This window comes from Anoplophora glabripennis, unplaced genomic scaffold (genome assembly GCF_000390285.2).
Source record: "Anoplophora glabripennis isolate ALB-LARVAE unplaced genomic scaffold, Agla_2.0 scaffold288, whole genome shotgun sequence".
Classification (NCBI taxonomy): Eukaryota; Metazoa; Arthropoda; class Insecta; order Coleoptera; family Cerambycidae; genus Anoplophora; species Anoplophora glabripennis.
The window spans coordinates 46,038-68,246 of NW_019416427.1; the positions used below are offsets into that span (position 1 = coordinate 46,038).

General features: G+C 32.1%; 1 protein-coding gene across 2 annotated transcripts in view; it reads right to left on the reverse strand.

Moving 5' to 3' along the window:
• Positions 1-222: 222 nt before the first annotated feature.
• The window catches only part of LOC108906162 (glyoxylate reductase/hydroxypyruvate reductase), a 33,665-nt gene continuing 11,678 nt past the window's right edge, over positions 223-22,209 (reverse strand). Inside the window, exons 2-8 of one of the 2 annotated variants that reach the window (XM_018709359.1) lie at positions 20,285-20,317; positions 17,422-17,535; positions 10,951-11,075; positions 10,122-10,311; positions 9,236-9,399; positions 8,659-8,949; positions 223-516 (exon numbers count right to left, since the gene is read on the reverse strand). In XM_018709359.1, the coding sequence (XP_018564875.1) occupies positions 398-516; positions 8,659-8,949; positions 9,236-9,399; positions 10,122-10,311; positions 10,951-11,075; positions 17,422-17,535; positions 20,285-20,301 (1,020 nt within the window). In that variant the 5' untranslated portion in view covers positions 20,302-20,317 and the 3' untranslated portion in view covers positions 223-397. The remainder of the gene's footprint in view (positions 517-8,658; positions 8,950-9,235; positions 9,400-10,121; positions 10,312-10,950; positions 11,076-17,421; positions 17,536-20,284; positions 20,318-22,209) is intronic. The other variant, XM_018709360.2, reaches the window with a different exon arrangement.

Sequence of the window (22,209 nt, forward strand, 5' to 3'; positions counted from 1 at the left end):
TTTTTTTTTATATGTACAGCACTGAATTGAAAATATTTAGTGGTTTACACGATAAAATTTTAAAAACGGATTGTTTGTAGCAGAACAATATAATATTATAGCTAAATTAAGGAAGCATCTGACAGTAGTGATTGGGGGTATTATTGAGGTCGAGCAAACAGACGTATAATGGGTGCATTATACAATAGTCGTGGATAAAAATATTTAATAATAAAAACAATGTTTTTAATAATTAACAAAGTTTTGAAGGAAAAGATTTAATACTTTGCCAGAAAACAACTACATAATAATAAAAATCAATGCGTTCAAGCGTTTTCCCAATAAAAATTACACAATATCTATTGCTTTGAAAGTATGCGTCACTTTATGGTTTGAAAAATATAGTTAAATGCTGCCTTTAAACAACTGGGGTAAACATTTCTTCTCCTCCTAATCCTCTCAAAACATTTTGGGCCGTCAGTTCAGCCATGGCATCTCTTGTTTTTTTCGTTGCACTTCCTAAATGTGGTATAATGACTGAAATAAAAGAAAAAAATATTATTACTAATAATATCTCAAAAATGTTGTGATAATTCTTCGAGCATATACTGCCGGAGGTAACTCCTAACGGAGCGTTATAAGGCGTAGAGAGATAACTTCATAGCTATTTCGCTCTCGCCGAATATAATTGGCTGTTCCTATCTCGGGTATGTAGAGAGGATCAGTCGTGGGCCAATCACGTTCAGCGAGAGAGATATAGTCACCAGAACGTCCAAGTTACTTGTCATATAGAGTAAGTGGCCACCCTCAGTAAAAATTATACCAACTACACCTTAACTTGAAAATTTTCTTTAAAGCCTCTTCCACTTATAAGCCCTTTTAAATAGTAGCCATAACTGTGGATATAACTTAAATGAGTTTTTAAAGGTTTTTCAATAAAATGTAAAGAATAAATTGATTTTTAACTTTTTCATGAAAGATGTTATTTCTAACTTTTTATTTTTCTGACAATTTTTTTGCTAATCAAATTTTTTTTAGTCTTATTTCTACGAGCACATTAAGGTTTTACAAAAATTTTCCATAGGCTTGTCAATAAAGTGTAATGAGTTTGGAAATGTACTATCAAGATGGTCTTAGTCCGCTTGAGCTTAAGGGCGTCGTATTCTTTAAATAGTGTTTTCCACAAAGGCAAATAATTTCATACATTTAATAACTGAATAATCTAAAGCTTATCAAATAATAGGAATGTTATGTCATGCCACCTGAGTATTTTCAAAGACGCCGCAGTAAAACGAATAAACAGGTGCAAAACAACGATCAAACTATCAAGGTTTTATGTACTGAAATATACGAAAATACTAACTTTTTTATATATAACTCCACATGTAAATATTCTTATAACATTTACTTGCTTAGTCCTACATATAAAATTGTTTACTTTTATTTAGTACGTGAAAATAATTCTTAAAATGTGAGGTTAGAATAACAGCAAACGCGCGTTTTACAAACGCTTTTTTTAGTTATTATTTTATTTGAGTAAATTTAAATAGTAACAATGAATAAACAGAACACCAAGGATTTTATTGTTGTGCTTACTTTTGTTCTACACGTTTTACTTTTCAAGATTTCAGTACCTAAAAACGTCAGAAATTTGACTATTTCTCTGCCAGGGATATGGCCACCTTAATAATCCAATAAGGATATCATTTTATAAAAAAAAATCCAAACAGGATGATTTTTTCAGAGTTGTTTGGGGACTGACTCCTGAGTATCCAAGCAAAAGATGACACTCGAACTCCTGGTACGACTTTCGAAAGGGGGTCGTTTCCTAAACATTTTTTTAGAGCAAAATGACCTCCATAGAAGTTGTAGAGGATCAAATTCTGAACAACTTTTCCTCATATTTTTTTTATATCTCTAATACTTAACGAGTTACTGCGCATTATATGTTAAAAAATTCGTTTACCACAGGACTGGTCCTAAATATATTTTTAAATATAACTTTAATAAAAGTTGGATAGGAGTAAATGCTCCAAAATTTTGCATTATAATTTTTTTTATTATCTCCATTACTTTTAACATGTTACAGTGCATTTATAAATAATTCACTATCTCCATGAAAATCATCAACTCAGTTCTCATTTCCTGGAAGGCTCAGGTGAATTCATCTCTTTCTCAACGTCGGTCGCGTCCGGATCGATGTTTGAACTATCATCCTGGGTACGCGATGTACTGTTTTCAGGGTCGTCATCGATATCGTCATCATCGCTGTCATTTCCAAATTCAGATAATGGCAATGGTTGTGCGTTATCGCAAATCTCGCCAGCGCTGTGTTTGCACATTACGCTGCTTTTGTACAACTACAAGCTGCTCTACAGGGTGTACCGTATTGGCATGAAATAAGGTTTAGAAGCTCTGCTAGAGCTGGCTCTTTTTTGGTTCTGCAAAAACATGTTTACAAGACAGCGTGCAGCGTAACACAATGCACAGTAACTCGTTAAGTATTAAGAGATACAAAAAAAAATTATAAGGAATAGTTTTTCAGAATTCCTCTACAACTTTTATTAAGCTCAAGTCATACCAGGTGTTCGAGTATGATCTTTTAGTTGGATACTCAGTCCTCAAGCAACCCTGAAAAAATCATCCTGTTTGGATTTTTTTTTGCCGAGCACAACTTTATTGGATTATAACTAGATGCCTTGACTGAAATATTCTGTAATATTTCAGTCAACGTTAGATGATATTAAACTGGTGAAAAAGAACGACATAATTGTTGTCTACTTAAATTTACTATTTTGTGATATAGCATAGCCTCTTGTCATCAACTCATGATGCAAGATTAATTTAAAAAACGTCATTAGAGCTACTTCATTAGCTACCAGAAAATTATTCCCCACTTTGGTGAATAAACCGTAATAATTTGTTAGTGCCGATCATTGGTGGCCAAATGTGTGGCCTGATAGATGCGAATTTTTATTGTCAAAATGTCAAAGTTCAGATGCCAATTAAAATTACATCTCGTTCTTCACGTGAAAATTGCATTTTTACCATAGACCTTATAAACTACTGGACTCGCCCAACTGTCATTTAGCCTATATAAACGGCAATCGCTCAGACGTGTGCGAGAGAGATGGAGCTAGTAAGGGCTTAAGCTTCGTTCGCAGAATTTTGATTGCAGCGCGCTACATTTAATTTAACCAATCAGCTAGCTATACTCGATTCCTTACCCCTTTTTTCTGTTGAACCGTATTCAAAGACTTTATAAAAATAATATAGAGACTAAAAGACAACAAATTTTTTTTTTTCCAGTAGTGTACGTATGTAAAAGGGTTTATTATATTACTGTCCTACACGGTGTGCAGGAAGCAAATTTTATTCAAACGAAAATGTCGAGAAAAACTGCTTATGCAGGGGGCTTGCTACTTATAAATACATGCAGAATCTATAGTTTTTAAAATCTGATTAGATCATTTTAAGCTTTTTTTGGTAAAAAAATGTAAATGCATAATAACAGTGATAATTGATCGTATGAGAATAATATAAAAATTATATTTATGCGTAAATATGTAAGTATGTATATAACTAGGCACACACATACTGACTTACCCACCCATACACATTATATATATGTTTACATAAGCAAGTAGTTAATGGAAAAATTTAAATAAATACATGTATGAAAATCATTATTCCTTGTAAACCTTTCGCAGTAATAATTGTAAATTTAATAAACATATTTTTTTCAAGTTTATATACTTATATATAAGACATATATACATAACACATATAATACATATAACACTATATTACTATTTTTGGTTGAATAACTTAAATATTTGAAGATGAAAAAGATACAACTGCTTTTTTCAATTTTGGTAAATATGCTGGATTATTTATTGATTTAATTTTTCTTCTATTCCAATGATTTAAAAATTCCTTATGAATAGATTCTCCTGCCTGCTCAGACCAGATACCAAGTCCATCTCCATTTAGATATTCCAGGCAGTGCGTAAGATGCTCTAGTGTTACATGAACTTTAAGTTTTTTTAAAGTTCGGTAGATTCAAAAATTGTTTTCAATTCTTTGATGTATTTTTCGAGATTATCGCCCTTCTTTAATTTTAAGTGTATTAATAAACGGAACCAAACTTAAAATTCCTACGTTACTATATGTATATAGAAGGATCATCTAATTTATCCGCCTTTTCCAAAAGAGTACGACAGGAATTCCCTTCAAACGTTTCACCATGATTACTTTCTTGTGTAAGATTAAGCTTCTTTGGTCAAATAAGTGCCTTTTCTCTACCAAGGATTGGAACTAATCCGTCACAAAATAAGAGGTTGACGAATCCTTGCATAACATGCAATTCTGGAATGATGCACTTTTTTATCACACAAACATCATCATTTTCTTCTAACAATGGTAAATTTATAGTGCTATGGCACTGTTTAGCTCTTTTTAAAAGTGCAAAGAAGGGCGATAATCTCGAAAAATACGTCAAAGAATTGAAAACAATTTTTGAACCTACCGAACTTTCAAAAACCTTAAAAGTTCATGTAACACTAGAGCATCTTACGCACTGCCTGGAATATCTAAATGGAGATGGACTTGGTATCTGGTCTGAGCAGGCAGGAGAATCTATTCATAAGGAATTTTTAAAACATTGGAATAGAAGAAAAGTTAAATCAATAAATAATCCAGCATATTTACCAAAATCGAAAAAAGCAGTTGTATCTTTTTCATCTTTAAATATTTAAGTTATTCAACCAAAAATAGTAATATATAGTAGGATCGTATTCGATGCAAAGTAGAGCAAAAAGTTGTCTGTCTTTTATCAAAGGAAAATCGTGTCATCATTTTTAGGAGGCGTAAGATAAATCATTTCAAATTTAAAATGAAATTTAATGTAAAATCTGAAATACCGCTGCTTACGCACTATGTTCTGGTAGTAGCTGTAGTCGCCCAGGTGCATCGAGTGTACGAACTGGTCGGTTATACGTCAAATACTAACCTGGCGAGCTTTGCCGTCAATTAGAGAGCGCTTCCAAAAAACAAGTAAACAACAGTGGCGCGTACAGAGGTAAAATGTAGTACATATGTGGAATTTAGGAAACAAATTGGATTTATAATAAATTACATTTAAAATAAATAGTTTATGAGAATAAAGGAATTTTTGTAGGAACAAGGGTGCCAGACCTGAACTGATCCCCTCGTCCCTTCATAATGTATAAAGAAATTATTCAGTTTGTAAAACCCTTAAAAGCGTACTTCATTGGTTCCCTTGACAGGCAATGATTTATTACTTTGCATCGAATATGATCCTACTATAGAGCATCTTACACACTGCCTGGAATATCTAAATGGAGATGGACTTTGTATCTGGTCAGAGCAGGCAGGAGAATCTATTCATAAGAAATTTTTAAAACATTGGAATCGAAGAAAAGTTAAATCAGTGAATAATCCAGCATATTTACCAAAATTGAAAAAAGCAGTTGTATCTTTTTCATCCTTAAATATTTAAGTTGTTCAACCAAAAATAGTAATATATAGTGTTATATGTATTATATGTCTTATGTATAAGTATATAAACTTGAAAAAACATGTTTATTAAATTTACAATTTTATATTCAATAATTACTACTAAAGGTTTACACTGAATTATGATTTTCATATATGTATTTAGTTAAATTTTTCCATTAACTACTTGCTTATGCATAGAAGCACCCTTGCAAAAAATCAATTTTGCCATGAAGCTATGAGTTAAGAAAAAAAGTGAATGTACACTTTTTGACAATAACAAACTGTTCTATCTAAAAATAGCATCATTTTTTATTTTCAGTAGGGCCGTATTAATTTTTTTTATAATTTAATGAGTCTGAGTCCCCATAACTCCGCCATTGGTTGTTTGCGGGACTTCTAGGAAAAATGGTAACTTATAAGATGTCATGCCAAATTTGGCTTAAANGTTTTTACATTTTTTACAAAAAAAGCTTAAAATGATATAATCAGATTTTAAAAACTATCGATTCTGCATGTATTTATAAGTAGCAAACCCCCTGCATAAGCAGTTTTTCTCGACATTTTCGTTTGAATAAAATTTGCTTCCTGCACACCGTGCCTAATTAAAGTACAATATTTGAATTGTTTTAGCTATAAAATTCCAAATAGTTTTTATAATGCCTTATTTATGTATTTCTCCATTTATTTTCCTCATATCGTAAACTCGATCGGTTAAAATTACTGCAAGCTCTTCTGACGTAGTTATTTCAAATATTTCATATTTTCTTGCTTTGCAGAACTCTATAAATTGAAACTATGTCGATGTCTTTCTTCGTTCAACATATTATTTGAAGAGAATTTTTGCTGGAGGACATTATAAGTACATTTCAGTTAAAACTATTTCTTTATATTCGGTTTGATGTTAAAAAATAATTTGAAGAGTAACACATTTAAAGCGGCAAAATTTTGACGTTAAAATGACATTTTATTTTGAGGATGGGGGAAATAATATAATCTAATAAGTTATCATCAGAGACAAAACTCTACTTGGTCATTATTTTCAGAAAGATGCGAAAATTATAAACATGTTGGTCCCATCATAACTTCTTTCCTACCTATGAAATTTAATGTTTTCTCCACTTAAACGTCTCTTTACGCAATTTATCGCAGAACACGATTGCACCATATTTAGTTTTTACGAATCTTTCATATACACTAATAAAATCACACAAAAATTCATGAAATCAATCAATAATGTCAATACATGACATTTACTTCAAAGTTTGTTTACGGCATTTTGTACCGGTATACCCGTGTACCATCATTTGTTTTACCGGTATTTGCCTCAACTAGCTTCAGCTGCCTTGCACACATCAGCGCGATTGACCTCTCTTTCTAGGGCCAGTCCATAGTTTACTAGGTCTATGATTTTTACTTATTTAAACTTTGACAATGTCAATGAAAATTTAACTGAACCATTGCCCAATTTGTCATAAGAAGTAATAATTGGATATATTTTTTTCAAAGCACTATTTGTAAAAAAAGTAAATATAATATGCTACATCATAACCAAAAATATGTGCCGAATTTAAAAATGCAAAATATGCCAAATTTTACAGGGTATTCTGTTGATAGAAAACAAAGGTATAATACATACTTACGAAATGCAATTGTCTTATTAAGTACTGTTTTGAAATGACAAGAAAATTTCCTAAAATAGTAATAAAAATATTTCGACTTCATGATTCTTGTCTAACTTAAATATTTTAGTTTCATAAGATGATGAATCAAGGATTATAAGTTGAAAGATGAAGGTTTGATTTGACTATTTTTCATAATCATGTTTTAGCTTTGTACTTTCTTATAAATGTATGATGTATGAAATATATTAAGAAATATTTACGTACCGGCATTTGGTAGTTTCAGTAATTCGTCACTTGGAGGCAAAGGTTCGGGGGTCATAACGTCTAACCCAGCTGCAANTTAATTTAAAAAAACACAAGCAAAAATTTATGCATTAATTGTACAGTTACCATTTTTTATAAAATAGTTACAATAGTTTATAAAATAAAACATACATATAAGTTTTTTGAACAAAGAAATCATTTTGATGGAGATTAATTAAATTAGTTAGACATAATTATTTATGAATTTCAATTTCTGTTGCTCCTGTTAACAAGATAATTTTCTTATTTATTCTTTATTTTTTCATTTATTATTTTATAGCGGAATGAACATTAGGTACCATAAAAATAGTGATTTTTCCAATTTTTCAGGAAATTTTCCAATCTCTTTGGTGGACAAGTATATTATTGTGTTATACATTTCAATTATTAGAGAAAAAAATCAACACCAAATTGCTGGTTATCACCAACCATGTTGTCGTCAACATCTTCGGGGCGTCGGACTGCAAAAACATCTCAAGAATTTTGTCGGACAATAAGATACTTTCATTTCAAATCTTATTACCAATCCCTCCCAGAAAAATCAGCTTGCTGATTGTCACCAACCATAATGTCACCAAATCGACATATTTGGTGGGGGACAAACTCAAAATACCAACAGTTTTGTCGGACAAATTTTTTGGGGAGGTTTAAAAAAATATATCTTTCATTTAAACTTAAAAAAAAAGTGCTGGTCATAACATTCCATGTTTATGCCAGATTGACATGTTTTCCTGAAAATCACAGGAAAACTTACCACTGTTGAATTTTCCTCATAGTCTTAAAGCTGCACGCAAAGTTAGAGCTTGCTGGTAATCATTTTACTTCATTGTACGTGGGCCCGTGGACTATAATAATTTGATATATTTCTTTCAAAGCACTATTTGTAAAAAAGTAAATATAATATGCTTACATCATAACTAAAAATATGTGCCGAATTTAAAAATGCAAAATATGTCAAAATCTACAGAGTATTCTGTTGATAGAAAACAAAGGTATAATACATACTGTTTTGAAATGACAAGAAAATTTCCTATTATTGTAATAAAAATATTTCGTCTTCATGATTCTTGTCTAACATAAATATTTTATAAGTTTCATAAGATAATGTAACAAGGATTATAAGTTGAAATATGAAGGTTTGATGTTTAATGACTATTTTTCATAATCATGTTTTAGCTTTGTACTTTCTTATAAATGTATGATGTATGAAATATATTAAGAAATATTTACGTACCGGCATTTGGTAGTTTCAGTAATTCGTCACTTGAAGGCAAAGGTTCTGGGGTCATAACATCTAACCCAGCTGCAAATATCTGGCCTTCTTTAAGTGCTTTGACAAGAGCCGGTTGATCTACAACTTGTCCTCTGCTTATGTTGACAAACACGGAAGTTTTCTTCATTTTGGAGAAGAAGTCAGCGTTACACATTCCCTCGGTCTCTGAGTTCAATGGGCAGGAGACTATAGCGAAATCACTTTCTTTTGCTAACGTATCCAGCGATACAAATTTCGCTTCTAATTGCTTACCTAAAATTAACAAAATACATAAATACATTTATAGAAGAGTGTGATATTAAATTGGGGAAAAGCATTAGATAGCATGAATTGTTTAATAAACAACACACGTAGTCCACCGCTCAACTAGGAAGAAATATTGAGATGGAAGCATTCATCAACTCACATTTCATCATGGTGCCGAAAAAGTACAAGATTCACATCTCTGTTAAGAATTTAGAGATGCCAGTTATATTGGTACATAAAATTATGAGAAGTGAAAGTTGCAACTGAGAAATATCAGACTTATCAGACTTACCTTCTTCTTTTTCTCTGTGTCCTGTGTAAATGAACTGCTTCACCATGAAGGGCTTCAACCGTTTTACAATTGCTTGACCAATACCTCCCAGTCCAATGATGCCCACTGTTGAACCTGCAATATCTTGACCTAACATCCATTGGTTATGTGGTCTCCAATCGTCACTAAAAGATGGAGTCATATGAAAATATATTTAATTAAACCAATTTATTAAATGAGGATTGACTTCAAATATTTTACAGCTTTGACAACTTTTATGATATCTTGGAGAAACAAATTTAGATTCCTATTTTCCTTTCTCTGGCAACCTAATTTAAAATTAGTTATCACTAATGAATTTGCATACCAAAGCTTAATTTTGTTAAGTACAGGTTCCAAAAGAGTAGTGATATTAGGAAGGAAGGATTGAGAAAAGATACCTCTTATTAAAATCAACCTGGTTTGATATGATATGAGATTGATTGGATGTTTTGGTAAAGCTAGAAGGTAAACAATCCATCCTAGCATGGATACCTGGACATGAGGGATATCGGGGCAATGAGAAGGCGGATGAGTTAACCAAAGTAGGCTTATCCATACCCCTCCAGAGGCGTAGCGTAATTCATGTAGGTATGGGTGAATCATAAGAATCACAGGCGGTGAGAAAAAACCTCTGAAAAGAGATAAACCAAGAAGTTTTTAATCTTAATAATACTAGCCTGGTAGAAGCAGATTGTACAGGTTTTGGCATAAGAAGGAGCTATTTACGATATTTAATGCTCGAAAAAGAAACATTGGAAGCTGGAGGCATTAAGAAGGAGTCACTCTGGAGTCTACTAGAAAGTTATAGTAGAGGATTGATTTAAATTTTGTAAATTCCTAAGTATAAACAATTAATTTCATTTACTTTTCAATTTTCAGTCTTCCTTCATGAAGTCTTCTTGACGCTGCCAAAGCTAAGAGAACTGCAACGTCAGCAACAGCATCATCTAGAACAAGCGGTGTATTGCCTAACTTAATTCCTCTCTTCTTTAGTTCTTCGACGTCGATATGGTTGTAACCAGCTGACATAGTTCCAACTGTTTTCATTTGAGGACCTGCAGCAAATAGGATTTATAAGTGCACGAAACATTTTAAATCTAGGTCTTAACAATAAGGTTCATTTATAATGACAGCACCTTTCAGAAACAGCTTTAATCTTCTTGAATAGTATACAGGGATAGAGCGCTATCATATTTGAAAGGATTGTCTTTATCAACGGTATAAAAAAAAATAAAATTTGAATGGATAGTTTTTGGGAAATATTGAAACAAATTTTAAAAATACTTGCTAGAACAAGGAAGGAAGTTACTGGGATTGGTTGGACATCATTTTTTTAAATTACTGCTGAGGTAAATCTTTTTTAAAATCTCTTAAAAATTGTTTGTTAAAATTTATACTATTTAGTAGATAATTCAACTATTTCAAAAAAGGTTCACTTAACGCTTTTACTAGTTAAAGAATATTGATGTTGTACCTTGTCTGGGTCATTTAAAAAATAGTGTAAATGTTTTTTTGTGCATATAAAAAAATAGAGGGTAAGTAACACTTAATCTTCAATCTGAATGAAACTTATAAAATATAGGAACACATTTTCTTTCTACTGTTGAAAAGTTATATAGGTATCTACAGTCGTGAATGTATAATATATGTAATAATATTTATATTATTAGTTTTATGAACTAAATTTAATTTACCTGCTGCTTCAATAATATCTTTATCTAGTTTTAGACGAGATGCCCAATAAATTGCGTCCACTCCTTTAACTTTGGATAATATTTCTTCCTTAGTGGTATCATTTTCAATTTGTATAATCTCACAACTAAAAAAAAAAAGAAATTGAATATTGAGATATTTATTAAAACTTAACAGAGAATAATTTAAGAGAAATTAAGATACGGGGACACAGACATTTGAATTTAAGGTCGGCATTTTCAAGTGTCAATTATATTTGTCGATTAAATCTATATCTGACACTTTATTTATGCACGTCTGTAATTTTACAAGATAAATATAGATTTAACCGATAAATAACAATAAAGGAGAAAGTAACATTTTCCATCGAGATTTCATATAGCATGACATATTACGGTTCCTAAGAAATCTCTAATTAAAAAACTTATTTTGTAGGAAGAGAAAGAATACTACTGGCAGCCACCCCCGCGGGGCCAGCCTTTAGCTACGACGCTGGTTGCGACGCGCGGCGTTTAGATTTAACAGCACAAAAGTATTCAGGTATACTAAATAAATAATTTTACAAGTAAGCTCGCAAACAATTTAAATATTTCAAAAATTAAATACTTATAATTTATATTATACATCTTGAAATAATTATTTCTTACTTTTACTCACTTATTAATACGGACTCAATTTTGCACAACACAAAATCCTAGTAATACATTAATCATTAATTACTATTTAATTTTATTCGTCGTAGTTTTCCTAACTTACAAAGGTAAAAGGTTCCCAAGGTTAATTTCAAGAAATTAGTAATTTCAATATAACATATGTATTTTACATTAATGCAGTTTGGATGAAGCACATTTCAAATGTTTATACGGGGTGTATCCTAAGTCTATGTCATAAATTGAGGGAGTGATTCCTTAAGTCATTTTAAGCCCAAAAGCCTTAATAAACCAGGACCCTAAAGTTACTGGTTTCCAAGATAGAGGGCGTTAATGTTTTTGAAGCCTATTACAAATTATTTTAAAATTAAATACGAACAAAAAAAATTATAACTCGAAAATGGTTTATTGTGGGACGAAAATGTAAGAGATCTTTTTTATTACATATATGACAGTTAATTAAACACGCCTATTAATTTTTCTGAAAATCCAGTGGCGTAGTTTTTCAGAGGGTTTTAATGACAAAGATCCCTTGAATCTCCGCCAGTGGTTGTCAGATTTATATAGAGATATACCTAATTATTACCTTTAATTAGTTACATAATTTCGTCAATCTAAGTCAAACAATTTCAGAGATAATTGAAAAATTTGATTTTTCAAAAATTTTAATGCCCTCTATCTTAGAAACAGTAACCTTAGGGCCCAGGTTTACTAAGCCTTTTAGCCTTAAAATGACTCAAGGAATCACCCTCTTAATTTATGACATAGACTTAGGATACACCCTGTATAATAAACATAGAAAACTCCAAGCTGAAAAAATAAAAAGATGTGTCTACGCATCAGAAGATTGGAATTTATCGTCATGTGTTTTTCTTACATTACGCTGACATTTATAATTATTATTTTGTTTCAGGTGTGTATCAGCCGATAGATTGATTTACTACAGGATTTCATGCTATCAAACTGATAGGCTGGGGAGAGGATAATGGCACTCCTTATAACTGCAATATTTGTTCTAGTTTTAATGGGAATTCCAAGGTTGACATGAAACATAAAAAGATATTTTACATCAAGACAAACTGATATATTTAAATAAGAATTGGGAACAAAATTAATTTTAAAATTGTTCAAAAAATAGGTTTATGAAACATATCTTTATAAATACTGTGTGTTTCATAATGGGAGACTTGCATATATAAGGTGTTTCAGAAAGACCTCCCGTAAATATAGAGGGTTATAATACGACAAAAAATAAGATTTTTTTGTCTTATGAACTATATGTCTATCGCTCTTGTTTTCCAGACACAGAGCGACAAAATAAAATAGAATTTTTAAGAATTTTTCCAAACGGTCAGAATATTTTTATGAAATTTGGTATTCCGGGGTTTTCAACGACGTCAAATACGCCGGTCTAACTATTCTTTCGCTATTTCATAGAGGGCGCTAGTTATGCTACATTTCTATGACATTTTAAGTTCAAATTTTTTTAAGGTTAGGTTTTTTACCATTCGGGCTCCAATTTCTGATGTATAATTTTATTTTCTAAAAATAATGTACTCTTGTTAGAACTTCCTAATGTGGACGGTTCTCGGGGAAAAAAGGCTTTTAATTGAACTCTTACAATATTAGGGTGTGACTTTTCTCAAAGTGGGCTTATGTCAAAAGTTATTGATGGATGTCTCATAAACAACGCATACATTCTTAATAATATTTTAAACTCTAATTAACTTTATATAAACATTTTAGTCATTGTAATTAGTCATCACTAAAAATCACTAAAACTTTGACGTCGCGTTAATTCGTGACGTCATTTAGTGCGATTTAGAATCGAGAAGATGAACGAAGCTAATAATTGTGTAGATACAGCCAAATTCACTTTATTTCGAGGCTCCCCGCATGTGTGTTTCTTTGTTTCGTCTCGTTTGCATGGGAATTGTAGACCAAACGGCAACAAGTTGAAAAGCAGGTTGTGTTCTCGATCTCACTAAATGACGTCACAATGCGTGATCACGTGACAAAATTTAAATTTTTACGTGATAATTTTGTAGCGTGGGCTATAGACTATACCTAAATTTGTGTAATTCTAACAGTAATTAAATATTCATGCAAACTGCTTATTATTTGAACACGTTCCAGTTGTCAAAAGAATACAGACCAATATATCTTTTCATATAGTAAATAAAATACATTTCGTAGGTAGGTACATGCTACTGAAAAATTTCGTTAATTTCGAAAATGCAAAAATAAGGTTTATTCCTCTGTTTGGAAAATATTATAGGCAATTTCNAACAAAATTAATTTTAAAATTGTTCAATGCCGTTGTCTATCTCCTCTTGTTTTTGAGATACAGAGCGACAAAATAAAATAGAATTTTTAGGGAAATTTCCAAACGGTCAGAATATTTTTATGAAATTTAGTATTCCGGGGTTTTTAAACGACGCCAAATACGTCGGTCTAATTATTCTTTCGCTATTTCATAGAGGGCGCTAGTTATGCTACATTCCTATTACATTTTAAGTTTAATTTTTAATTTAAAATTAAAAATTTTAAATTTTTTTAAGGTTAGGTTTTTTACCATTCGGGCTCCAATTTCTAATGTATAATTTTATTTTCTAAAAACAATGTACTCTTGTTAGAACATCCTAGTGTGGACGGTTTTCAGGGAAAAAAGGCTTTTAATTGAACTCTTACAATATTACGGTGTGACTTTTCTAAAAGTGGGCTTACCTATGTCAAAAGTTATTGATGGATGTCTCATAAACAACGCATACATTCTTAATAATATTTTAAACTCTAATAATATTTTTAATAATATTTTAAACTTTATATAAAAATTTTAGTCATTGTAATTAGTCATTACTAGTATTAACTATCACTAAAAATCACTAAAACTTTTTAAATGAATGTTTGACGTCGCGTTAATTTGTGACGTCATTTAGTGCGATTGAGAATCGAGAAGATGAACGACGCTAATAATTGTGTAGAGACAGCCAAATTTACTTTATTTCGAGTCTCCCCGCATGCGTGTTTCTTTGTTTCGTCTCGTTTGCATGGAAATTGTAGACCAGACGGCAACAAGTTGAAAAGCAGATTGTGTTCACGATCGCACTAAATGACGTCATAATGTGTGATCACGTGACAACATTTAAATTTTTACGTGATAATTAAGTTGTAGCGTGGGCTATAGACTGGTATCTAAATTTGTGCAATTCTAACAGTAATTAAATATTCATGCAAACTGCTTATTATTTGAACACGTTCCAGTTGTCAAAAGAATACAGACCAATATATCTTTTCATATAGTAAATAAAATACATTTCGTAGGTAGGTACATGCTACTGAAAAATTTGGATAATTTCAAAAATGCAAAAATAAGGTTTATTCCTCTGTTTGGAAAATATTATAGGCAATTTCGTTTTTATTCAAACACTCGAAAAAATATACAAGGCGCGTTTTAAAATCTACCTTGGGTAGCGACAAAACTTGTTTTGAAAATAATTATATTTTTGTCCAACATTTCTACGCCCCTGCCGCCCTTATCCGACACCCGAGGTAGAAAGATATTGGCGGAAAATTTCAAGGCACGCACCTATCGCGGTAAACTGTTACAGTAGCTCCGACAATTTTCTTGGAATTCTATCTCAACAAATATTGTATGGTCTTAATGAATCTACAGAACCACGTGCCATCGTGAGCTACTACGTGGCCTGCTATAATATGTTTTGAGGGAACAATTTTTCTAAAATCAAGTTAGATTTTTTTTTGGAATATCTGAGTTTAAGTGAACTACAAAATATTAAAACTTGAGGTGTCGAAGGGCACTGAATTAAGTTACGTTGTCAGACAGTCCAATAAAAAAACCACAAAAAAAAAAAAACATTTCTCAAAATAAAAATCATAGTAGGCTGCGTCATATTGGTACCATCGCAACGACACTTGGTTCTGTAGGTCCATTAAGGCACCCTATATACCAGATGTCTCACTTGTATTGTTGCAATGGCATATCCCCATTACTTAAAAAAAAACTTCTTTAAATTGTGTCTAACTTTAAAATTCTTTCACTTCCGGTTTGACCGGAAACGACCATAACTTTTTAATTTTAAAACACCCTGTATATTTTTCTTCAAATTTCAACAAATTGTAATATTTCGTGAAATAGCAGGTATCATACCTGCCTTCCGTGTTTACGAAGAGCGGTATCCTGATAGACGTATGCCAAGTGCTATGTACTTTACACGTCTAACTTCAAATTTAGCGAGATGTGGGGGCTTCTCAAAAAAATAAACGGTTTTTAAAAGAAAAACTGTTGAACAGCACAGTATTGGTGTTTTGAGAAGTGTACTTAATCCACATATTTCAATTCGAGAAATTGAAGCAGAATGCGATATCTCTCATTTTTCTTTTCAACGAATCCTAAAATCCGGCAAATTCAAACCTTCCACAATCCACCTGCATCAAGGATTAGAACCAGATTAGGAAAGAAGACTGGCGTTTCTTGCATGGCTAGCGACTATGAATACCGTTTTCATAATAACGGATCTGTCAATCGACACAATTGCCATTACTGTCGTTTAGATAATCCTCATTGGATGAGAGAGACAATAATTTTCAAAGAATTTGAGGATTTAACGTATGGTGCGGCATGATCGAAGAGTACATTATCGGATCAAAGTTTTATGAAAGAACATTAACTGGTGATATTTAGAATTCCTTCAGAGCTAGGTTTTCTTGAAAATGTTCCGCTGAATATACGTGCCAACATATATTTTCAGTATATTGGGGCACCCCCTCACAATTCTAGAATTGTAGTTGATTATCTAAATCAAATTTTCCCTAACAAGCGGATCAGTACGTATGGACCAATAAGATGGCCAGCAAGAGCACCTGATCTAACGCCATTAGATTATTTTCTATGGGATATTTGTAGGATAGGGCATACCAGACGCCTCCTGCAAATTTGGAAGATTTAAAAAATAGAATTCGAAATGAGTGTGGAGCTTTTAAAACTGTTAACTCCTGATCTTCTGCATCCAACCAAGTGTTGCATTGAATCAAATGGAAAACATTTTGAAGATTTTCTTTAGTATCTTTTCTATTGCTCACGGTTAGTCTTTGGTGTCAAGAGAGTCATATATCTACCGTTCCTGTAAAATATCTTTTTGTAATTCACTTAAGAATATTTTTCTATTTTTCACCTTCAATAAAATATTTGTAAATCATTTTTTACAGAGATCTTGAAAATACAAATTTTGCAAGTTACGGTCGTTTCCGGTTAAACCGGAAATCAATTTAAAGTAGATTGGGTGTATATCAGATGCCCCAAATTTCAAATTTATGGTTTTTTAAGTAATACGGATATGCCATTGGAACAATATAACTGAGACACTTGGTATACTTATAAACAATTATCATCGAAATATGGCCAAAAATTATTGTTACCTACTAAGCAACAGTAAGCAATTAAATCTTTGTCTAATGTATTAAGATTATGGTTTATGATCGTCTTATTTCCCGTATTATTAAATACAGACTTACCAACGCTTACATCACTATAATTCCGAGTAAGTGTTTTAACAGAATAAGAAAAAATGTTTCATGAAAAAGAATTCATTTATTCTGTTTATTCAGTACCTTAAATTAATTATAGTTTTGTTCCAAAATACAATACAATAAATAAAACGTATTTGGTTGACTGTAATGTTACTATGTATTTATGGTTGATGTATTTATTTAATTTGTACTTGCGGCAAAATACAAAATTAAGTGATCAAAATTAAAAATAACTTATCTAACACATGTAATAACAATTAAGTGTTTACTTACTACTGCTGTAGAAGGTTAAATGCAACTTGCGGTACGGTCGGATTGGAAACCAACACTTTCGGGCGGCTCATCTTGGTGCCGATTGTTACTTTTCCCACTGTTCTCAAGGCGATACTGAAGTAGATACACATATATACATTATCTTATCTAACAAGTTAATTATGACAATATAACCGCAAAACCAGCTTCCTATTAAAAATTACGACAGATTTTGAGAAAGCGCTAATCAGTTTGTTAAAACGAATTCTGAATGAGATAAAAAATGTAGAAGTGTTCGTGATCAATCTGTAAATAAAGGTTAATGGAAAAATATTTGGATTTATTTTTAAATTGTGGATAAAAGATATTACTCCCATAAAAGACTAAATAATGTACAAACATAATAGTAGTTTCCCGAAATATCAGCCTTTAGGAATTTTGTCTTGTCTATCATTCGAAATCATTGGTAATAATTATTGAAGTAAATGGTACATAATACCTAAGATAAAAATATAAATAGTACAGGACCACACTTAAAAGTTTCAATGCTGTACAAGTTGTACAGTTTTTTTTAGGGATAATTATGCACGTTCTTCAGAATACTGAACTGAAATTAATTATTTAAATTGTACTTGCATTATACAGGGTGGCCAAATGAAAACGAAACAGAGCCATTTTCAGGAACTGCGTCAAGATTGTAGAAAAACGCTCAGACCCGTCGATTTTAGATTAAAGGGGGACATTCTTTGCTGGTATTTTTGACTCCGCCACTTTCACCCCCAAGCAAGGGTAAGCATCACCCCAAAATATTTAAATGGCATTGGGGGTTGAGTAATATTTCTTTTGAAAGCTCTTACAATTCTCTTTACAACAGACTTTAAATTTTATAATTCCGCCCAATACTTTGAAAAAAATTTACATTTTAAAATTTAAATTATGTTTAGTTGCTTACTTACTACTTAGTTGATTAAATGTTCAAACTGATGACCGCCCGCTTCCATACAAGAATAAAGATTTTGTTCGAAACGTTCGCGCACATTCCGAAGCATTTCCGGAGTGATTCGACGGCATTCGTCGACGATTCTTTGACGCAAATCTTCCAGCGACGCTGGCTGTGTTTTATAGATTTTACTTTTTAGGTATCCCCACAAAAAGAAATCAAGGGGCGATAAATCCGGTGATCGTGGAGGCCACTCAATGCTGCCTCTTCTCCCAATCCAATTCCGTAGAAAACGTTGGTCCAAATACTGACGGACAATTAACGCATAATGCGGAGGAGCACCGTCCTGTTGAAAAATCAAATGATCTTCATCATACTCTGGAACATTTTCAATAATATCAGTCAAGGCAGGGTCAATAGCGTCTTCCAGTAATTGCAAATACATTTGGCCAGTCAAATTACCAGGTAGAAAAAAAGGACCCACCAGCCGGTCACCGAAAATTCCAGCCCATACATTTAATTTTTCCGGTTGCTGTGTATGCACCTCGTGAAAAACTCTTGGGTTTGAATCGGACCAATAGCGGCAATTGTGACGATTTACCGTCCCGTTCAAGAAAAAACTGCATTCATCAGAAAAACAGATGTTAAAAAGGAACTGTGGATCGTTCCCTGCTCGCTCACTCATTATTTCGCAAAATTGCAAACGGCGGTCATAATCATCCTCATGAAGTTCCTGGACTAAATGTATTTTGTATGGATGGAATTTATTCTTCTTCAAAATGGTTTGTATGCTAGTTCGATTGATCCCAGACACAGATGCCAGCTGCCTCGTACTTAATGTAGGATCAAGATGAACTTGTCCCAAAACTGCAACTTCACTAGCTTCATTAACTATAGGTTTTTCAATTTCTCGTTTTTTATTGGCTACGTTCCCTGTCTCTTGAAATTTTTTTACTAACTCTAGAACATACTTCCTCCTGACATGTCGATCTTGATGTTGTTCATTAAATAGCTGAGCTGTTCTATTCGCACATTTATTGTTCATAAAGTAAAGCGAAATGATATCTACCCTTTCCGCAATGGAATAAACCATAGTGTTTAATTTTCAAAAACACAATTAAATAAACTACCAACCAACGCTTCCAAATAATACTAGAAAATAATTTGGAATCCACTAATTTTACGTTCATTGTGTGTGTATAGCATTCATTTCTGTTTTTTACAATTGTTTTTTTTTACGAAAGTGATAACAAATCGCCAAAAACCAATGTAACGCAAGAAATACTAAATTTATACCATTGGCGTACTTAACTCGAATGACTGACATTTTTACCGTTACTAATTGTTTGTACATAAGTTTCAACTTTAAAATCAAAATTCTTAATAAGTTTTGGGCGGAATTATAAAATTTAAAGTCTGTTGTAAAGAGAATTGTAAGAGCTTTCAAAATAAATATTACTCAACCCCCAATGCCATTTATATATTTTGGGGTGATGCTTACCCTTGCTTGGGGGTGAAAGTGGCGGAGTCAAAAATACCAGCAAAGAATGTCCCCCTTCAATCTAAAATCGACGGGTTTGAGCGTTTTTCTACAATCTTGTCGCAGTTCCTGAAAATGGCTCTGTTTCGTTTTCATTTGGCCACCCTGTATAAAGCTAACGAAGTGGCGGAAACCGAAACGAAATTTTTTAGATTTTTAGATCGTTTAGATTGGTTACATTGTATTAGATCGATTAGATTGTTTTTAGAAAGTATGTTTTTTAATCTATCAATTCTGTTTGTAGTAACATTGTTAAATGAATAAAATTTAAATTATAATAATTGTACTGTTTCCTTTAATGGCATATTTCTTGCCAATAAACGATTGAGTTTTTTACATAACAGTATTAACAAGTAACGCGTAAGTTATAATTTTTAAAATTAACGATCAATTGCCTAACTTACCGTATGCCATTTAACATGTTGAACAGTTATTTTCTGTAAAAAGAATAGAAGTTTGTAAATGTTGAATAAATTATCATATATAGAATTGCTGATAAGATAAATTTAGTCAAGGATTACTAAGATAATTTAGTAGTAAAAATATATGACATTACTATCTACATAATTTTCAATGTTTATTGTAGAAGGTATGTACATACAGTAAAAAATAAGAAATAGAGTAGTTGCTACTTGCTAGGCCAGGAACCAGAGAGGAAAAAATAGAATATGAAAGCAATCTAAGTAGAGTAATAATACTAATGAAACGACAACTATAGAAGAAATGTGGGCAGGAATAAAAACAAAAATAGTAAGAGCAGGTGGAAAATACAGGAAAAAAGTGAGGAAACAGGAAAAAGAATGTTTTGATAATGAGTGTAAGGAGGAGCTAGAAACTAGAAGAAAATTGAGACAAAAGATGCTACAAGAAGGAACAGAGGAAGCAAAGAATAAATATGAAGAGCAAAGAAGGAAAACTAAAAAGGTGCTAAGAAATAAGAAAAGGAAAAATTATGAAACGGTATTAAAACAAATAGAAGAAAACTTAAGAAATAACAATATTAGGAATTTATACCAAGGAGTGAAGAATGAGAAAAGGGGGTATCAACCAAGACCAGTATTTTATAAGGATAAGAATGGGAAGATAGTGGCAGGAGAAAACGAAATATTGAACAGGTGAAAAGAATATTTTGAAGAATTATTAAATGGAAATGAAACCGATGATACGGAAAAAGAAGAAAATAATAGCAACATAGAAGGAGACAATATGGTGCCAGCGCCAAGTAAAGAGGAAATTAAAGAGATACTGTCAAAATTGAAAAATAATAAGAGTCCAGGAAGTGACAAATTAACAGCCGAACTATTTAAATATGGAGGACATGAACTAGCAGACCAATTACAGAAAGTACTAGAAAGATGTTGGGTAAAGGAAGAACTGCCAAAGGAATGGACGGAAGCAGAAATTAGCCCTATCCATAAGAAAGGGAATAGAGGGGAATGCCAAAACTACAGAGGAATAGCATTGCTGAATGTAGCATATAAAATACTGGTTTAGACAAAGAAGAAGTACAGTAGACCAAGTTTTCACTCTGCGAGAAATTCAGGCTGAAAGCTTCGAATACGGTAAGCCAACAGTAGTTCTGTTTGTAGATTACCAACAAGCTTATGACAAAATAAAAATAAGCGAGCTAATAAGGTCTTAGAGGAATTAGAAATCAGCAAGAAGATAAGGAACATGGTACGCCTAACATTGAAAAAGACAGAGAATAAAGTAAAAGTAAACAATAGATGCACGGAAGAGTTCGAAGTTAAAAACGGCGTCAGACAAGGGGATCCATTATCAGCAGTGTTATTTAGTTTAGTGCTAGAAAAAGTCATAAGAGATGCAGGAATTAATAGATCAGGCCTTATTTACTATAAAAGACATCAGTGTTTGGCATTTGCGGATGATCTTGTAGTGTTAGCAAGAAATAAAGCAGAACTAAAAGAGGTAATAAGGAGAATAGATGAGCAGTCAGTTAAAAGGGGACTATATATTAATGAGACAAAAACTAAGTACATGGAATGGTCGGAAGAAGAATATCAAAAAGACAAGTTTCTGAAAGTAGATACAAACAGAGGGAAAACGTACAGATTTGAGGAAGTTGAACATTTCACATATTTAGGAACCTTATTTAGAAGAAGACCGAAAATAGAGGAAGAAATCGAAGCCAGAATAATGTTAGGAAACAAAAGTGTAGCGGGGTTGCAGAGAATACTGAGAAACAAAAACGTTTCTAGACAAACAAAGATAAGGCTGTACAAGACAGTGATAAGACCAGTAGTTACATACGCCAGTGAAACGTGGACGTTGAATAAAGCAGAACAAACAAGATTGGAAGTATGGGAGA